An 18,774-nucleotide genomic window follows, 5' to 3' on the forward strand; every position below is an offset into this window, starting at 1 on the left:
AAGGGTCTACGGTCTACCACCTTGTTAGATGTCAATTGACTCAAATGATTTCATCAAAAGTTAAAAACAATACTCCACTATGTTGTTGCTCAATATGCTATTTGTTGTTAGAAATTGAAACCATGAACTGGGATAACTGGTCGAGGGTGAAGATGGTGGTGTTTAACTTTATATTATATGTATGTAGTTCCTGGCACATGGTTTTCAGAAAAGGTCCTTTGTCACATACCTATTTAAACATCAGGTTATTCCATCTTTTCGTGATGTGATAAATTTTTTTTATACAGGGCTTATGGCAGTGGGAAGGAAGATAGTCCTATGTGCGATGTGTCAGGGTTTGAAAACTGCAAGATGAAATTGCTGAGACATGTTTCTTTTGTGGATTGCCCGGTAGAACTTTCATTTGTTATTTAGGGCTGTTTTATGCATAATTTCATTAGATTTTGGATATGATAGGTTTTACTTTCATATATCTGCACATTTGGTTTTACTTATTTTGTCCTTTTGATTTTTCTCTCCTTAACATATTCTCTCTCCCAATTCTTTTAATCCCAGGAAGATTTGGGTATTGTATTGTGTGTATATGTACTTATGCATATATTTCATTATGGTGTGAGATTTTCATTTTTTTTGTGGGTATCTGTTTTATAAGTCAGGTAGTTACAATTTACAGGACACCAATCAATACTAAAGCATTAAGGGCAATGCATTTTTCATGTTATTGGAAAAGTGAAAAGTTTCCTACACACTCAAATTTATAGTGGGACCCACACATAAAAAAAAAGAAAATAAAAAAAATTATTGCACGCAAAACGAATTATCACTGACATGAGAAAAGGTTCTCCTACAACATGAGAACTCTTTTTCCCAAGCATTAAATATATGCTGGCTTTTACATCTTTATGATATTTATTTTCCTTTTTCCGATTTCTGTAGGGACATGACATTCTCATGGCTACAACGCTTAATGAAGCAGCAATCATGGATCGAGCAATGCATTACTACTCGGAACAGTGATCAAAATGTCACTGTTCACCAAGTTTTTTATCTAAATACCACGCGAACAGTGTTATTTCTCAATCTGTCACGGAAGCAAGTTCGCTACCCGGTGTAGCGAACTCAGTTTGCTGACATATCATGTTTTTAGTGGACACTAAGTTCGCTACACGGGGTAGCGAACTTGGTTTTAACCAAGTTCGCTCCCCAATGTAGCGACCTTCATATTTATTTATTTTTTATTTTTTTTTAACTTGGTACTTGTTATCCACTAAAAATGTGACACGACAGCAAATCGAGTTCGCTACACCGGGTAGCGAACTTGCCCCCATGGCAGATTGGGAAATAACACTGTTCGCGTGGCATTTATGTAAAAAAACTTGATGAACAGTGGCATTTTGATCGATGTTCCTTACTACTCATAACTGCTAACGAAAGCTGCCCACAACCACAAACCTCTGAGCATTCAGTTTCTGTTGTAAGCGATGTTATTAAAACCGACCCAGTCCCGGTCGAGGTATTGGGTCACTGGTTCAACCAGTGAGTCATTGGTTCAACCGCATGACCCGGTAATTATATGTAATTTTATAATTTATATGAAAAAATTATAAACATACTCAAATATCTAAAAAAAATGATAAAAATTTCAATTAATTTAATATAAAAAAATAATAAATCTCATATTATTATCCGATAAAGGATCAAACAAAAATATAATGATCGTGATACGGGGCTTTAGGTTCAGAAAATGACATCTCTAACTATAAATCAAATCAAAAAAATTTAGGTAGTGCATAATTGAGATAATATTAGTGTTAGAGGTACATAACTTATGTAAGTCAATAAGCAAAAAAATATTCAAATATATCTATTATGCTTTTTTTTTTTTGAAAAATAAATAATTTAATTTTTTTTTTTGGGACCGGGCCGGGTCATCGGTTAACCGACCGGGTCACCGGCTTTCATGATAACCGGCCGGGTCGGACCAGGTCACACCGGTTCTGATGCATGGCCGGTCCGTTGCTTCAACCGGACCGGTTATATGACCGGTTTACCAGTTTTCGGGTTGACCCGGCCGGGTGGATCCGATTTTAATAACACTGGTTATAAGACCTGATTAAATGTTAGATATTATCTCACGTTTGACATAGTATTGTATAAGATAATATTATTCAGTATTTCATAATGCATTGTATAATATTAAATAGGACAAAAGAAATTTTTTTAACAAAAATAATAAAGAATTTATATAATTATTTCAAATATGTCATACGATATTAACTTTTATAAAAATTTATTGATCAATGTATCACAAAAAATTATATTAGTTTTTATAAAAATAAAAATATTCAATATTTTAAAAATTAATTTTTATTTTAATATATTAATATTAAAATAATATATTAATTATTGAGAATTGCTGACCTAATATTAATTATTGAGAATTGCATTGGTCAGCAATGTTAATATATCAATCCCTTATCAGGTCTAATCTCTTCTCCTTAGTCCTGATTAAGTTATACATGATTTTGATGTATCAAAGAATCTGCTCTATAAACTTATAGTATACAATGGTCAGACCAAATAACTACAAATATCATAACATATAGTATAAACTTATATTACAATGTCAATCGATTTTTATTTAATATTAATAAGAAAAAATATTTATCTTTTTAAAGAATAGTTATTTTAGCTAAGAATTAAGATGACTATTTTTTATTTAATATTTAAATTTAAAAAAAAATCTAATTTTCTATCATGTAACTATTTTTCTCACCAGTAATTTTCATTTTATATTATTTTAAAGGAGAAAGACCGATCCATTTTTATTATTATTATTTAATAAGTTGATCCAAGAATTGAACGTAACCCGCATAAGCCTTAAAGCCTGTTTGGTTGGATAAGAATCGTAGTTTCTATTCTATATAAATACGCGTCCAACACAAACACACCTTCTTCTCAATCGCTAATTTTGTTTGTTTTACCCAAATCGTAGATCTAGGGTACCACCTTTCAGCTACGGTAAACTCTCCTTGCATCGCTTCGATTCCTTTTTTCGTGAATTCGCAATACATGATCCTATTGTACATTCCAGATTCGGTTGTTGATTTTCGCACGTGCGAATTAGGGTTTGAATCTGTGCTCGTGAATGCATGAGACCAGATCTAGCTATGTTGCATGCGGTGTTATTGCTAAGCTACATAATTTTTTAATTTTTCTTTTTTAGGCTGAATGCGGGTGATTCTAATTCTCTATGGTTATGTAATTGATTTACCCTCTTTTTTTAAAATAAATATTTTTTTTTTTTTTTTTTGATTTTAACCCAGATAAAGCCTTGTTAGATTGGTTACATGTTATTATTCAATGCATGTAGCTATGCCCTTTTAGGACCAGAAATTTAAATCAGTGAAAAATGCGCATGGGTTGTTACTGGTAATTAGAGTCAGTATATATTGAGGTGCCAATGCTTGACTTGCTAGAATAGGTTCAGGAACTGTACAGCCAAAAGTGATCCTTTTTGCTTTGCTTCCCTTTTTTTTTTTTTGTGTGTGATTTTGTTTGATTTGGACATTGTCATTGTTTCCTGTGTCTGGCTGAATGGTTAAACTTGAAAGAATCTCTAAAGGCTTGCTGCTCCTTTACAATTCTAGAATTAGGAAATAACGTTTATAAGCAGTAATTATGTCAATTTTTGCTAACATTGGTTTCATTTATTTGATGAATTGTCACTTGGATGCTGAGATATTCTTCAAAAGTTCAATTTTTTGGTTTTTCATCCTTTCATGGGAATCCTCTTATGTATGCATGTTAAACATCTGGTGCAGGTTAAATTGGTGTAGTTTGGTAAAATGGGAGGTGGATTTAGAGTGCTTCACTTAGTTAGGCCGTTTCTCTCATTTCTTCCTGAAGTTCAGACTGCTGACAGGAAAGTGCCATTTAGAGAGAAGGTCATTTATACTGTGATCTCTCTTTTTATTTTCCTGGTTTGTAGTCAGCTGCCTCTATATGGGATACATTCAACAACAGGTGCAGATCCATTCTATTGGATGCGTGTTATCCTTGCTTCTAACCGTGGAACTGTCATGGAGCTTGGAATCACTCCCATTGTGACTTCTGGGCTGGTAATGCAACTTCTTGCTGGGTCTAAGATCATTGAAGTGGACAACAATGTACGAGAGGATCGGGCCCTATTGTAGGTGTCTTTCTTTATATATCTTATACTTTCCTTGAACATCTTGTATTTTCTCTACCCGCATCAGTAATTTAAGCTGGTTTTGTGTTTGTGGTTGTCAATTGACTTGCATCCCTTCATTTAACGGTGTTTAAAATAAAATTTATTGAGCATGTTCTGTGGTATATCTTGTGGTCCTTAATATTTCTTATTGAGGTCCTTTTCTTTTGCAGAAATGGAGCACAGAAGCTACTTGGTATTTTGATAGCTATTGGAGAGGCGGTTGCTTATGTTCTTTCTGGGATGTATGGTAGTGTGGGCCAACTTGGAGTAGGAAATTGCTTCCTCATCATCCTACAGCTTTGTTTTGCAGGTATAATTGTGATATGTTTAGATGAGCTTCTTCAAAAAGGATATGGTCTGGGGTCTGGAATTTCCCTGTTCATAGCGACTAATATCTGGTAAGTTTCTTGTCTCCGTTAACCAGATATTTCCAGCTTTAATCTATGAAATTGTTGCTGTCTTATAGCAACTACTAACCAGGTTATCTAACCTTATATAAAAATCTTACAAGGAATTCTCTTGTTTTTTTGCAGTGAAAACATTATATGGAAGGCATTTAGTCCCACCACAATTAACAGTGGACGTGGAGCTGAATTTGAGGGTGCTGTCATTGCTCTGTTCCATTTGTTGATAACTAGAACAGACAAGGTTCGGGCTCTTCGTGAGGCATTCTACCGGCAGAATCTTCCCAATGTGACAAATCTGCTTGCTACTGTCTTGATCTTCCTAATTGTGATATACTTCCAAGGTTTCCGTGTTGTCTTACCTGTGAGGTCAAAGAATGCTCGGGGACAGCAGGGTTCATATCCAATCAAACTATTTTATACCTCCAACATGCCCATTATTCTTCAGTCTGCCCTTGTGTCCAATCTCTACTTCATCTCCCAGGTAATAATAGTTTTATGATACCTTGGACTTAGCATTTTTGGATTTACTGTTATGACAATCTAATGTTACTGGAATTTTCAGCTGCTCCACCGTAAATACAGTGGAAACTTCATTGTAAATCTGTTGGGAAGATGGAAGGAATCTGAATATGGTGGTGGTCATTCTATTCCTGTCGGTGGTATTGCATACTACATCACTGCACCATCCAGGTAAAAGATGTGCTTCCCATTATACTGTTGATTTTCCAAGTTCCATGCCATGTATGGTATACTAATTTGATATAAGGCTTCGACTGATTATATATATGGTGTTTTTCTTTCTCATTTGATAACTGTAATTTTTGTCTTTGCTCTATATGTTTTGCAGCTTAGCTGATATGGCAGCCAATCCTTTCCATGCTTTGTTCTATCTTGTGTTTATGCTATCAGCCTGTGCCTTGTTCTCCAAAACCTGGATTGAAGTCTCTGGTTCATCTGCTAAAGATGTTGCCAAGCAGCTGAAGGTACTGTCAGCATTCATTTTGCATACTCATCTCCCCCCCCCCCCCCCCCCCCCCCCCCCCCCTACCTATAACTTTCTTTGAACCTGTTCTCTTGAGATGTGTGCTTATAAGAAAAGTTTGCCTGGTTGATAAGGAGGGTGATTTATTTTGAGCCGTTGAAAGTTGAAACTCATTGCCCATTTGCATGATATAATTCTTGCAGGGCCTTATAAAAGGTGGTTCTGAAACTGAGTTTATTGCCTGAAAAACTGTTTTATCATATGGAAATTCATCTTTGTATTAAAATTCATATCAATGAGCAGTATCTACCATATTGGGTCTTTAAATTTAAGTGGTCACAACACGTCTGTCTTTGAATTTGCAGGAACAACAAATGGTTATGCCTGGACATCGTGAGTCAAACTTGCAGAAAGAGCTGAACAGATACATTCCCACCGCTGCAGCATTTGGAGGCATATGTATTGGTGCCCTGACAGTGTTGGCAGATTTTATGGGGGCAATTGGTTCGGGGACAGGGATATTGCTTGCAGTAACAATCATCTATCAGTACTTTGAGACATTTGAGAAGGAGAGAGCCAGCGAGCTTGGCTTCTTTGGTTTCTAAGTCCCTCTTAGCAATTACTGTTGGTTTTGAGGGATCGTTGTACTTGTAGGTCGTTTAACACCGTAAGGGAGGACAGAGTAGTTTTTATCATGTTTTATCAACTGATGAAGTAGTATATCATTATAAACAATTTTGGATTCCCTTGAAATATACTTTGTGCTTATCGTTGAATCTATGAAAGTCTGACAACAATGGTTAAAAGTGGATCTTAAATTTATCAGCTTTAGTTATGGAAATCGCTTAGTGTGTAATTTGACGAAGCCTGGCGGTAGTTTTTACGTGAACTTCTCTTTTGAAAGAGTTTTTTTTGTTGTTGTTGATAAATCACTAAGTATTTTCTACATTAGGCAATCTTGTTCAAGGTGAGTCCATGATTAAGGCTTTAAATCTTGAGTTTTTTTATCTTTTGTAATGGAGTTTGATGATTCTTATGTTGTAGAGATAAAATTATTTTGTGAGGTTATGAGAAGAGAAGAGAGAGAAAAAGTAAGCATAAGTTCCATCTGAAACATGATCATACATATATTAGAAGTCACTTAAAATTATTTAGAAGTCACTGAAAATCATTAAGATGCATTAAAATTTAAAAATCAGCATGAAAATTGATTTTTGCATAAAAGTAATTGAATATTTTTCTGGGTAGAAAAGTAATCGAATACATGATGAACAATATTCGAATAATTTCTAGGTTTGAAGAAGTATTCGAATATTTCCTGAAAAGTAATTGAATACTTTCTGTTATTAGTGACTTAAACTCGAAGAAATTCAAATTTTTTGATGTCCACGACTATAAACAACTAATAACTCAATGGACACCTATAAATATATCATTAGGGTTCTGAACACAAGAATTAACACTGAAACACTCAGAATCAAGAAATCTCAGAATTGAACCCATTTTGGCTTGCTTTTGCACATTCTTGAGAAAAATCTCAATTACTCTCCCATCTTTCAATCTTTCTATTCTTTTTGTTTTGTTTGAACATAGAGAGGTGACTCTACATCTGTTTAGCAAGAGTGAATTGCTGTAATTATTGGAGAGACAATTGGAGTGACCCTAAAGGCATAGGTTAAGTGTGATCAAGGTGTGATCATAGACTTGTAAAATTCCAGTTGTAAAAATGTTTCTTCAAGCACCTGTTGGAAGCTTGATGATAATGAAAATGATCAACCTCAGTCTGGCGTAGCTCTCAAGTGGTTTAGAGAGTGAATCAAGATAAACCCCGATGTGATTCTTCCTTACCCTATCTCTTTTGCTTTCTATCAATTGAATTTCATTTTGATTCTTGATATATGTTATATTGAATCTATATAAGGATATATGATCATTACTTTTCTGTTTTAATTCGTTCTTGCATGAATTCTTGAAAAAGGTGTGCATAAATATTGAAATTATTTATTTTCCCTCTCAAATCTGATCTGCTGCATATTCTCTCTGAATTGATGTTATAAGAATTGTTTTAATTCTGTTTTGTATTGGAAAATAAGATTACATTCTGTTTGTATTGATCTTGGTTGAATTTCAAGTAACACACAATTCACCCTCCTCTTGTGTGATTGTTTAGCCATCTTTTCTTTTCAAAAAGAATTTTAATTAAAAAAATGTGGGGTTGAGATGTTGTTAAACTGTTATATGCTGTCATAAGTTATCTGCAGTTGCGATTTAAGGGAAGGGCTATGTGTGAGGCATCATTTATGTTGTAAATAATATTGATTTAGTTATTATTTAGTTTTTATTTAGTCATTTATTGTTGTATTGGGCCAAGCCCTTTGTTGTATTGGGCCAAGGTCTTTAGGTTAAAAGTAAGTCAAATATTCTCTATAAATAGAGAACCCCTTATACACATTATTTACAATTCTAAAATATATCAGAATACCCTTTTTCAAGTTGGTATCAGAGCTCTCGATCTGAGGGCTTTGCTTCCGCACATATTATCTTCTTTTTTTAAAAAAAAACCCTAATTTCTTTGCCTCTTGCCGCCATTAGCCGCCACCGGAAAAATTTTCCGGGGACCTTTTGGACCAAGGGGACCATTGTTGACCTTATTTTTCCTCCGATCTATCATTCTACGCAGTGTTCCTCCGCCACAAACGACCGAAACACCTCTGACCGCCTCCAATCAGATCTGTCTTCACAGTTTGGACCACTTTCCGGCGACTTTTCAACCGCGACCACCCACAGACAAGTGCACGCTCATCGGACGACCACACCAGAAAAATCTCAGCCGGCGAAGCCCATCCACGCGCTCTCACGCGCCGCCCCTTTCCCGGCGAGTGAATCCCACGCGCAGCTCCTTTCTCCGACGCGTGGAGGCGCGTGCGGAAGTGTTTTTGGACCGGACCACCACCATTCTTCTCGTCTTCTTGTCTTCTGTCTGGATCTGTAATTATTTTTCTGATCAGAGGTCATTTGATATTCTGTTTGGTTGATTTTATCGCTGGTTGTTAACTTTTTTTGTTAAAGAATGGTCGAGCATGATAGTTCTTCGATCTTATCTGGTAAGAGCACACGTTCTATATCTCTTCTTGCTTCTTGCACTGATTTTAAAACCTCATGGATTTTGGATTCTGGTGCAACTGATCATATGGCTTGTCGTACTGAGTTGTTTTGTTCTTATCATCCTACTGTTGGTAGTCATACTATATCCGTAGCTGATGGATCCCATAAATCAGTTATTGGTTCTGGTAACATTCAGATTCAACCTTCCTTGTTTCTTAAAAATGTTCTTTATGTTCCTCAGCTTTCTACTAATCTTATCTCCACTCAAAAACTTACAACTGATTTGAATTGTTCTATCACATTTTTTCCTTCTCATTGTCTTATTCAAGATCTTACCACGAAGAAGACAATTGGAGTTGCTAATGAACAGGATGGGTTGTATCATCTCCTTCCAGACCATGCTAGCAAAAATCAGTTATTAATGACACGTCATCCTTCTACTGCAGAGTCTATGATTTGGCTCCATCACAAGCGTCTTGGGCATCCACCATTTAGTCTTTTGAAGTCTATGTTCCCCTCTCTGTTTCTCAATAAGTCGGTTGAGACCTTTCATTGTGATGTTTGTGAATTTGCAAAACACCATCGAGTGTCATTTCCTTCTAGAACTATTAAAAGCAGGGAACCTTTTTCTCTTATCCATTCTGATGTTTGGGGCCCTTCTAAAGTGCACAGTGTTTCAGGTGCTAGGTGGTTTGTTTCTTTTATTGACGATTGTACTCGGATAACATGGATATACTTGATGAAAGACAAGTCTGAAGTACCAGAGATATTTATTCGGTTTCATCACATGGTTGAGACTCAGTTTGGTAAGGGTATTAAAAGACTCAGATCTGATAATGGTATTGAGTACGTCAATCAACGCCTGTCACAATTCATTTCAGACAGAGGTATGATTCATGAGCTCACATGTGTTGATACCCCTCAACAAAACGGGGTTGCTGAAAGGAAAAATCGTCACCTTCTTGAAGTTGCTAGAGCACTGCTTTTTCAGACATCTGTTCCTAGTTCTTATTGGGGAGAAGCAGTATTAGCTGCAACTTTTTTGATCAACCGTTTACCTTCACGGGTCCTTAACAATATCAGTCCTATTCATTCCATGACTTCCTTCTTTCCTTCTGTTCCCATATTGCAGAGCCTTCCACCAAGAGTGTTTGGATGTGTTGCCTTTGTCCATGTTCATAAACAACATCGGAGTAAGTTGGATCCTAGGGCTCTTAAGTGTGTCTTCCTTGGTTATAACCCTTATAAAAAAGGGTACAAGTGTTATCATCCACCAAGTCGGAAATTTTTTGTTTCTATGGATGTCACCTTTCAAGAATCTGAATCTTATTTCCTGGGTCCTCATCGTCAGGGGGAGAATAGTTCTTCAGAAGACTCGTCCCCTTCCTTCTTTGAGTCTGGATCAATCTTCTCTCTTCCTAGTGTGTCTGCTCCTGGTGTGTCAGAACCTTCAAATACACCTGAGATACAACCCATACTGTCTCACCAGCAACCTCAATCGTCTGAACCACTGGTAAGTCCTGAATCTCTTATTTCTTCTGAGTCTCCTGAATCTCCTGTTTCTGATTCTAATATTATTTCCTCTCATGATTTGTCTATTTCTTCTGATATCTCTAATGACTTACCCATTGCTTCTACTTCTGATGACTTACCTATTGCTCTTAGAAAAGGAAAAAGATCTTGTCACAAGAAAACTTGTTCCTCCTGTCCCTCTTGTACTCTATACCCTATCTCCCACTTTGTTTCCTCTGCTAATCTTTCTGTGCAGCACAAAAGCTTTGTTTCAGTACTAGATTCTATTGCAATCCCAAAATCAGTACATGAAGCCTTGAAAGATAGGAATTGGGCTCAAGCCATGCAAGAGGAGATGAATGCTTTGGAGAAAAATAAAACATGGGAGGTTATTGATAGACCCAACGGAAAGAAAGCAGTAGGGTGCAGATGGGTTTATGCCCTGAAATAATTCTGATGGCACTCTTAAGAGATATAAGGCTCGATTAGTGGCCAAAGGTTACACTCAAACCTATGGCATTGATTATGAAGAAACCTTTGCTCCAGTTGCAAAGATGAATACAGTGAGAATCTTGTTATCCCTTGCTGCCCATTACAATTGGGATATAAATCAATTTGATGTGAAAAATGCTTTCCTCAATGGTGAGTTAGAAGAAGAAGTCTACATGGAAATCCCGCCTGGTTTTGATTTTGTGAAGGGGGAAAATAAAGTTTGTAGATTAAAAAAGGCCTTGTATGGATTGAAGCAGTCACCTCGTGCTTGGTTTGGAAGATTTACTAAGGTTATGATGACCTTAGGATACAGACAGAGCCAAAGAGATCACACTCTTTTCTTCAAGCACTCCCAAAATGGGAAGCTTACTGTGCTCCTTGTATATGTTGATGATATTATTATCACAGGTGATGATTTTGTGGAGAGACAGATTCTGCAAACACGGCTTGCCTCTGAGTTTGAAATCAAAGACCTTGGGAAACTGAGATATTTCCTAGGGATAGAAGTAGCTCATTCAAGCAAAGGAATTTTTATCAGCCAGAGGAAATATGTTCTTGATCTTCTCAAAGAAGCAGGAAAGCTCGGGTGTAAACCCTCTAATACTCCTATTGAGCAGAATCACAAGATGGGCTATGAAGAAGAGAGTCCTCCAGTTGATAAAGGACAATATCAACGGCTAGTTGGGAAATTGATATATCTGGCCCATACTAGACCAGACCTAGCTTATGCTGTTAGTGTTGTCAGTCAGTTTATGCACGATCCAAAAGAAAAACACATGCAGGCAGTAGAGAGAATTCTTCAGTATCTTAAAGGTACTCTTGGTAAAGGATTGTTATTCCGACGTGATGGCAATCTATCTTTAGAAGTCTACACAGATGCTGATTATGCTGGATCTGTCACTGACCGTCGTTCTACCACTGGTTATTGCATGTTTCTTTGCGGTAACTTGGTGACATGGAGAAGTAAGAAACAAGATGTGGTTGCCAGATCAAGTACAAAAGCTGAATTTCGAGCTATGGCTCAAGGCATTTGTGAGTTACTGTGGCTGAAAATTGTACTTGATGATCTCAAAATAAAATGTGAGGGACCTATGAAGCTGCTATGTGATAATAAGTCCGCTATTTGTATAGCTCATAATCCAGTTCAACATGATCGGACTAAACATATTGAGGTCGACCGCCATTTCATCAAAGAGAAACTTGATAGCGGGTTGATTACCACTCCATACATTCCCACTGGGCGTCAATTAGCTGATCTATTAACAAAGGGGCTTCCTTCAGACAGATTTCAAGAACTTACTAGCAAGCTGGGAATGATAAATATCTATTCCTCAGCTTGAGGGGGAGTGTTGTAAATAATATTGATTTAGTTATTATTTAGTTTTTATTTAGTCATTTATTGTTGTATTGGGCCAAGCCCTTTGTTGTATTGGGCCAAGGCCTTTAGGTTAAAAGTAGGTCAAATATTCTCTATAAATAGAGAACCCCTTATACACATTATTTACAATTCTAAAATATATCAGAATACCCTTTTTCAAGTATTTATTAGGGACGGTGGTGTTGGTGGGGGATGCACAGGAAAGCTGATAAGGGATTGGTTCATACTTTATCACCCAACTCTCACTATTCTTTTTGATTCTTCTTCTATATCTTTCACTTTTCAATCAAACAAAATATATTGAATGAAGACAATATAATAAAACTTCTCTACACAGAGAAGGCCAAATTCAAATGTGGTTCAAGTTTGGTACATTGAGCATCTATTTTGAGGTAATTAATTAGGATGAAACTTAGATAAATATGATAGCTACTTATAATGTTGTTTCCTAGAAAAAACATATTATATATAAATATGTTGTTTCCTATGCATATAATAAAAATTTATTATATGTTTACGGAATATATATGTTCGCTATAACATCTTGGAGAAACAGTATAACATCTTGGAGAAACAGGCAGAGACGACTCAAACTTGTTGTTGTATGAATACATGTCAAATGAGAGCTTGGGAGAGTGGCTGCATGGTTCAAAGGAATTTACGGAGCATATATATATTCGCTATAACATCTTTTGTTTTTTTTAGTGTATTTAAAATTTTCTTTAAATTTTTTTTTGAGGGCACCACCACTAAATGTGCAGACATAAATAATATTTTCTGTGTCTGCCTCCCCCATGTAAATTCCTGATTTCGCCATTGGGTTTCATATATTTTTATATATGTTTAGGAGATAATTTTATCTCCTGCAACATAAAAGATATGGAGTAATTAAATAGGAGTGGGTAGTACTCTTTCAGATATTAAACGGTTTTTTTTTACCATTGTAGCCCTTATGTAATAATTAATTATCAAATTGACCTTGATTATAAACTATTTCAAAAATTTAACCTTGTTTAAAAACATATCACCAATCTGCCTCTGTTTGACCGTTGACCATCAAACCTATCCGAATATCCCCTCCTTACCCGGGTATTTTTTGAAAATTTTACTCTACCGGGTAGGTAGGGGATACCCGGGTATATTTCATAAATCTGATAAAATGGTTGAATTATTTACCCGAGTAGGGAGGAGATACGGGAGAAATTTATACCTAGACCGTTTGGAAGATTGAAGAAGATCTGGGAATGGGAGGTGAACCCTCAAGGCGGATCTAGTGACTGTATCTTGCTATCTTGCCCAACTTCGTGTTATCGTGTATACCGAAAGGAGTTTCAATGTCAGAACCCATTGTGGCGGACCCTCGTTCAATCGTTTGGTGCTTTTGTATGTATAATTTTTTTCCTTCAAATTTTGTGCGCCTCTGCTTTAAATACTACAGGAAAATTCCGAATGCATTTGACGTTTCAAATGATGTCTGCAACTGTCGAGTTCATTCATAATGATCTGATAATTTGGTAGAAATTGGGAAACGGTAATTATCATTCATCAGGATTCATGTGGGGGGAAAAGTCTTTAAAGACTGGAAAAGCAAAGCCATAAGCATGAATTTTCCAATACAAAGCTAAGAGAAAAGGAGGAACGTGAAAGAAGACATGCTACTTACATTGTAGATAAATATCTCAGTTAATAGAGGGAGATTATTTGCTACCTTTAAATGAAGACATGTTCAAGGAGATGCTGATAGAACCACTGCATCATATCACAGCCTTAATAAGAAATCCACTTTTACAAAAATAGCATTTAAAATGTAGGAATTAATTAGCAGGACTCTGCACACAAGTAGTTAAAAGCTTAAAAAATGGGCGTTGCTAGGACATAGTCAAATCATTGCTGGGTAACATCTTTGTGATTTACCTGGCTAGTACTTTCCTTACTTGGATAAATAATTCAACTATATTCTTAGATTTATGAAATATATCCAGGTATCTCCTTATGTCCGGATAGGGTAAAATTTTCAAAAAATAACGCTCAAACATAGGTAGATTGGTATTATATTTTTAAACAAAGTTAAATTTTTAAAATAGTTTATAATCAAAGTCAATTTAGTAATTAATTATTACATAAGGGCTACAGTGGTCAAAAAGTCGATATTAAACCCTTTGTAATTCCAGAGTAATTAAATAGGAGTGGGTAGTACTCTTTCTGGTACCAATGAGGCTCGATGTTCTTAGCAATACTTCTTCATCCATAATGCCTAAATTTTCTTCCTTTTTTATGTTCAAGTTGTGAAGCTTATTAATTGTAAAAAGGAACCAAGCACATAGATCAACTGAATGAATTGTATGGATAGGTATGATGTTCTAAAGCAGCCAGTAATGTAAAATTTGTTTAAACTCATTGAGCAATTATAATGTTCCGGCTAACTTGGATTGATTGTCCAACCAAGGATAGCTATGATGTTCTAAAGTTGTTCGTAATTTGGTTTATTTTGTTGATGTTACTTCTAGTTGTAGAATTAACTTGCTCTTTGGCATTCTTTTCCCTTAGTTTATAAAAAAAAAATACTAAATTACAAGAGATTATAATCAAAATTTTATTTTTAATAAATAATAATTATCCAAAATAAATATAAAATTTTATCTCATGAAAATACTAAAATATATAAAAAAAAATATAACTCATTTCTTTTAGTATTATCATTATCTTAATACTAAAGGTTTATCGTTTTCTATCAACATGAGATAAATTTATCACCGTTAACTTCAAAACTATGTCGTATTGAGAATTGAAAGAATTAATGAACAGTATTTTGATAAAATTCATATAACAAAAATCAAATAAATACGTAAATACATAAATATATTACAAGCCAACTTATTTTTTATGATATCAAATGACTTTTGCCTCATAACTCCAATGTGCTAAAAAGTGATATATAAAATTATGTACATGACAAATTTTCAATATATTTTGAATATCTCATAATTTGTATAGTTATAATTCATGAAACCAAAATTAAATTTGAGACAAGTGATTTTCTCTAGTTAATTTTATTGCAATATTTTTTAATCAAATTTATTTCAATTGCCTGAATTGAGCGACCTTATTAGGCGTGCGGGTTGAAGCTGAAATATTGAAATTGACATAATGTGCTCGAATCTTATCTTCTTTTTATGATTTTTAATAAAGTTATGTACCATATAACATGCAATCAAAATAAGAGCTTACTTTTAAAATTAAGAAAACAAGGCATGAAGAAAACAAGGCATGAAGAAAACGAGACATTTTATCCAAAATTGAGAATCCATTTGATCACATCTTTCACATAAGGGTGTCCATGGTCGAACTACTCCTTAGCATTGTAAAGGAGGTAATGAAGCCCCTCAATGAAAAAGGAGAAAAAGAGTGAGGGGAGGACAAATATTTTAAAGAGATTGAGAGAAAGAAGAGAAGAGAGAAGAAGACGAACTTACTAAAAAAAGTGGAGAAATGTAGAACAAAAAGTTTCTAGAAAAGTTGTCATTTATATACCCCTTTAATAACGGAAAATTGAATTACGAGACATTCAGCAATTGAAAACTGAGGCTGCAATTAAGGGTGCAGAAACCCCAAGGATCTGAGGCTCCCTTTTCAAGCCGTAGAAATTTCACCCTGAACTACAACCTCACTATTAATTTGCTCAAAGATCTAGATCAAAATAAACCAAGAAACCTTTGCAGGGACAAATAAAAAACAAAGTACGTAACTTGAGAACAAGCCATGTTCCATGTTTTTTTATTAGCTTGGAGTGCAGGTTATCTATGCTTTTTTTCTCTGTTGGACATTGACACACACAAATCAAGAAAACAAAAAAGAGAAAGGGAAGAGAAAATTCACACAGAGGTTTACCCTGTTCATCCAATATAAATTAGGTCCAACTTGTCTGTACTATATTCATCTCAATATAAATAGGATTTAGAAAACCCTAATAACAGCTATTCATGGACCCAAACCAAAACTACTAAGAAAAAAACAAATTACAATAAATTAGAGGCCCACAACGTCAATACCAGACATCTAAGGAATTGCAGTTGACTTTATGCTGACCCCACCAACAAGAGTTCTCATCTGAATAAGAAGTATGAGTCATACCTAAGATTCTCTGCCATGCATTATTATAGTAGACGCAACCTTTGGTGTTTCGGTATTTGTTTGTTTTTTTTTTTTTTTTTTGGTATCCTAGTATTTGGTTTTCAATTTAGGATTAAAAGTTGGTTTTAAATTTTTTCTGGTGAGCGAGATAATATTCTGTTTGTTAACAGATAAATATGTTTAGGTCATTTTTGAATTTTAAAATTTGAAGTGAAACTTTTAGTTGAAATAAATAAAAAATATAAGAACAAGATTGCAAAACTCTATATGGAAATCAATTATTTTGGAATCATCTCAAGATAATTCATGTATCATCTCAATTTTGGTTGTACAAGAAAAACCACGTTTTGAAAAATCAAAACAAATCATGTTACAAAACCAACCAACTATTATTTATATAATGTACACGTTTCCAAATACAATACATACAATCAATAAAACAGACGAAAACCCGTTGGGTTAAAATTAGATGAGTGAGTCTAAAATTAAAATTGTTTATTCGTTGAAATTATTGTATTTGAAGTCTAACTCATTTAACTTGTGTATCAAATAGACCAAACTTGATTTTGTCAACGAGTTGGTCATTGATTTGTTTATTTATTTATCTTATAAATTTCAAATAATATTAATATGGAGTTTGATTTTATAAATTTAATATGCCTTGAGTTTATAATTTATTTCTTTTTTGAGAGACATTTGAATTTTTGTTTCATTTAAGCCTTGTGATTTAAATTATATGTAAGGATATTCAAATTTTAAATTTCTACAAATAAAAGAACAGCTTAAAGGGGTGTATTGGATTGAGATTTCAAAGGATTTTAATGGATTATTTTTGGACAAAAAAATTTATTGGTATTCAATTAGGATTTTAATGGATTGAAAAAAAGTCACGTGGTATTCGATTAGGATTTTAAAAGATAATTTTAGAGTCCGTTCAAATTCGTTGGTATTCAATCAATATTTTAAACAATGAAAAAATAATCTTGTGATATTCAAAAATCTAATTATTTTAATGGATTTTCTATTGTATGAATTTCGTGAGACTTTTTAGTAAGAAATATAAATAGGGTGTCTCTCTCACAATCTCACCATAATCCTTAGGATTTCTTGAGATTTTTCTATTGAGTATTTTCTTCTTCCTTTAACAGGTTGATCTGCTCGAAATCGGGTTGCCATTGGAGCTTCGTCAAAACTCAAAAATAGTATATTTTTGAGCGATTTTCATCACAAAATAATCCAGAAACAACAAACCAACGATATTTTAATATAATCTATTTCAAAAATAGCATATTTTTGAGCCATTTTTTAGAAATGTTGGAAGTTTAAAAAATGATTTTTCAAGCTATGGGTCGCAGTTTTTTTTTGGGCACAAAAAGGTGTGATTTTTGTATTAAAAACAACATAAAAACAGTGAAAAAATAACAGGGGAACTAAAACCCTCAAACCAATTTTTCATTTTACATCAATTAAACAATATCAATTTAAAAAAACTTTCATAATATGAATCCCATATTTCGTAACAATACATTCATGAACGAAATTCATTCACTGTAGAAATCGATTTCAAACAATTTTTGTGTCAATATAAGCCCCAAAACAATTTAAGGTTTCAATGTATAAATTGAAAAAAATTTGAGAAATTTTCTATACTTTCATGTAATAAAACCCATAAATTTAGATTCAAAATTTTCTTAAGATATTCAATGAAAATATGCATATGATATATGGTTAGAAAACTTTCATCATGTAGAACAAAAATTCCAAGGTTTTCAATATCAATTGAAAAAAATTCCAAATGAAATTTTATCATGAACTTTAGGTTCTATATGCAAATTTAGAATTATTTTAATAATAAAAAAATTTAGGTCTTATAATCATATATGCATAGCTTTAATACCAAATGAAGAAGATAATTTTTAACCCATTGGTCAAATCCAAGAGCATGAACGAGAAAATGTTAATGCGTGGAGGACTAGTATAACTTTAAATATGTGAAGAGTTGTTGCTTAGTAATTTTAAATGTTTATTAAAATTTATATTATGTTTTACTAATTAAGAAAATTATATTAGGTTTTACTTTTTTTATTAATTTTATTGCATTTCTTTGTTATTTTTTTTAATGACTCTTGTAATTTTGAATGTTTGTTAAAAATTTATATGGTTTTTTAAAATGTTATAAATTCATATTGTCCTTTCAAATCTAATAAAATTTATTAAAATTCTTTAAAATCCAAACTTATGAAATCTTGATTGTAAAAAAAAGTCTTTAGAGTCCCTCCAATTCTAAATAGTCTTTTAAAATTTATAAACAATTTTCTTAAAAAAATATTTTAAAATCCTAATCCAAAACAGTCCCTAAACTTACAAGTTATCCTTATATAACTTGGTAACAGAATAAAATAGGTGAGACAATTTATTAATGCCCTGTAGGCCTAACATAACATAAGTAATAAAGTTGAGGGAGTCTTAAAAAAGAAAAAACTACATAATAACTTGCCAAAAGGCCTATTTTAAAATGCTCGTCTTTAAAGCC

The 18,774-nt window shown here is 33.8% G+C and overlaps 1 protein-coding gene across 1 annotated transcript; it reads left to right on the forward strand.

The window, feature by feature from the left end:
• The first annotated feature begins 2,889 nt into the window (after positions 1-2,889).
• On the forward strand, positions 2,890-6,427 carry LOC133295294 (uncharacterized). Its single transcript, XM_061494100.1, has 7 exons — positions 2,890-3,021; positions 3,825-4,192; positions 4,405-4,632; positions 4,768-5,122; positions 5,204-5,331; positions 5,489-5,624; positions 5,989-6,427. Exons 2-7 carry the CDS (start codon positions 3,849-3,851, stop codon positions 6,226-6,228), a joined length of 1,431 nt encoding a protein of 476 aa, XP_061350084.1. The 5' UTR covers positions 2,890-3,021; positions 3,825-3,848; the 3' UTR covers positions 6,229-6,427.
• Positions 6,428-18,774: the final 12,347 nt, after the last annotated feature.

This window comes from Gastrolobium bilobum, unplaced genomic scaffold (assembly GCF_033153095.1).
Source record: "Gastrolobium bilobum isolate Gb01-03AN ecotype WA unplaced genomic scaffold, APGP_CSIRO_Gbil_v1 utg14792, whole genome shotgun sequence".
In the NCBI taxonomy this organism is placed as follows: domain Eukaryota; kingdom Viridiplantae; phylum Streptophyta; class Magnoliopsida; order Fabales; family Fabaceae; genus Gastrolobium; species Gastrolobium bilobum.

What these genes read in the sequence shown, in the direction of transcription:
- LOC133295294 (XM_061494100.1), top strand. Translation starts at nt 3,849, where the DNA reads ATGGGAGGTGGATTTAGAGTGCTTCACTTAGTTAGGCCGTTTCTCTCA. An exon ending in ATCTCTACTTCATCTCCCAG is followed by an intron (nt 5,123 to 5,203) that starts GTAATAATAGTT and finishes TGGAATTTTCAG; the next exon opens with CTGCTCCACCGTAAATACAG. An exon ending in ATGTTGCCAAGCAGCTGAAG is followed by an intron (nt 5,625 to 5,988) that starts GTACTGTCAGCA and finishes TTGAATTTGCAG; the next exon opens with GAACAACAAATGGTTATGCC.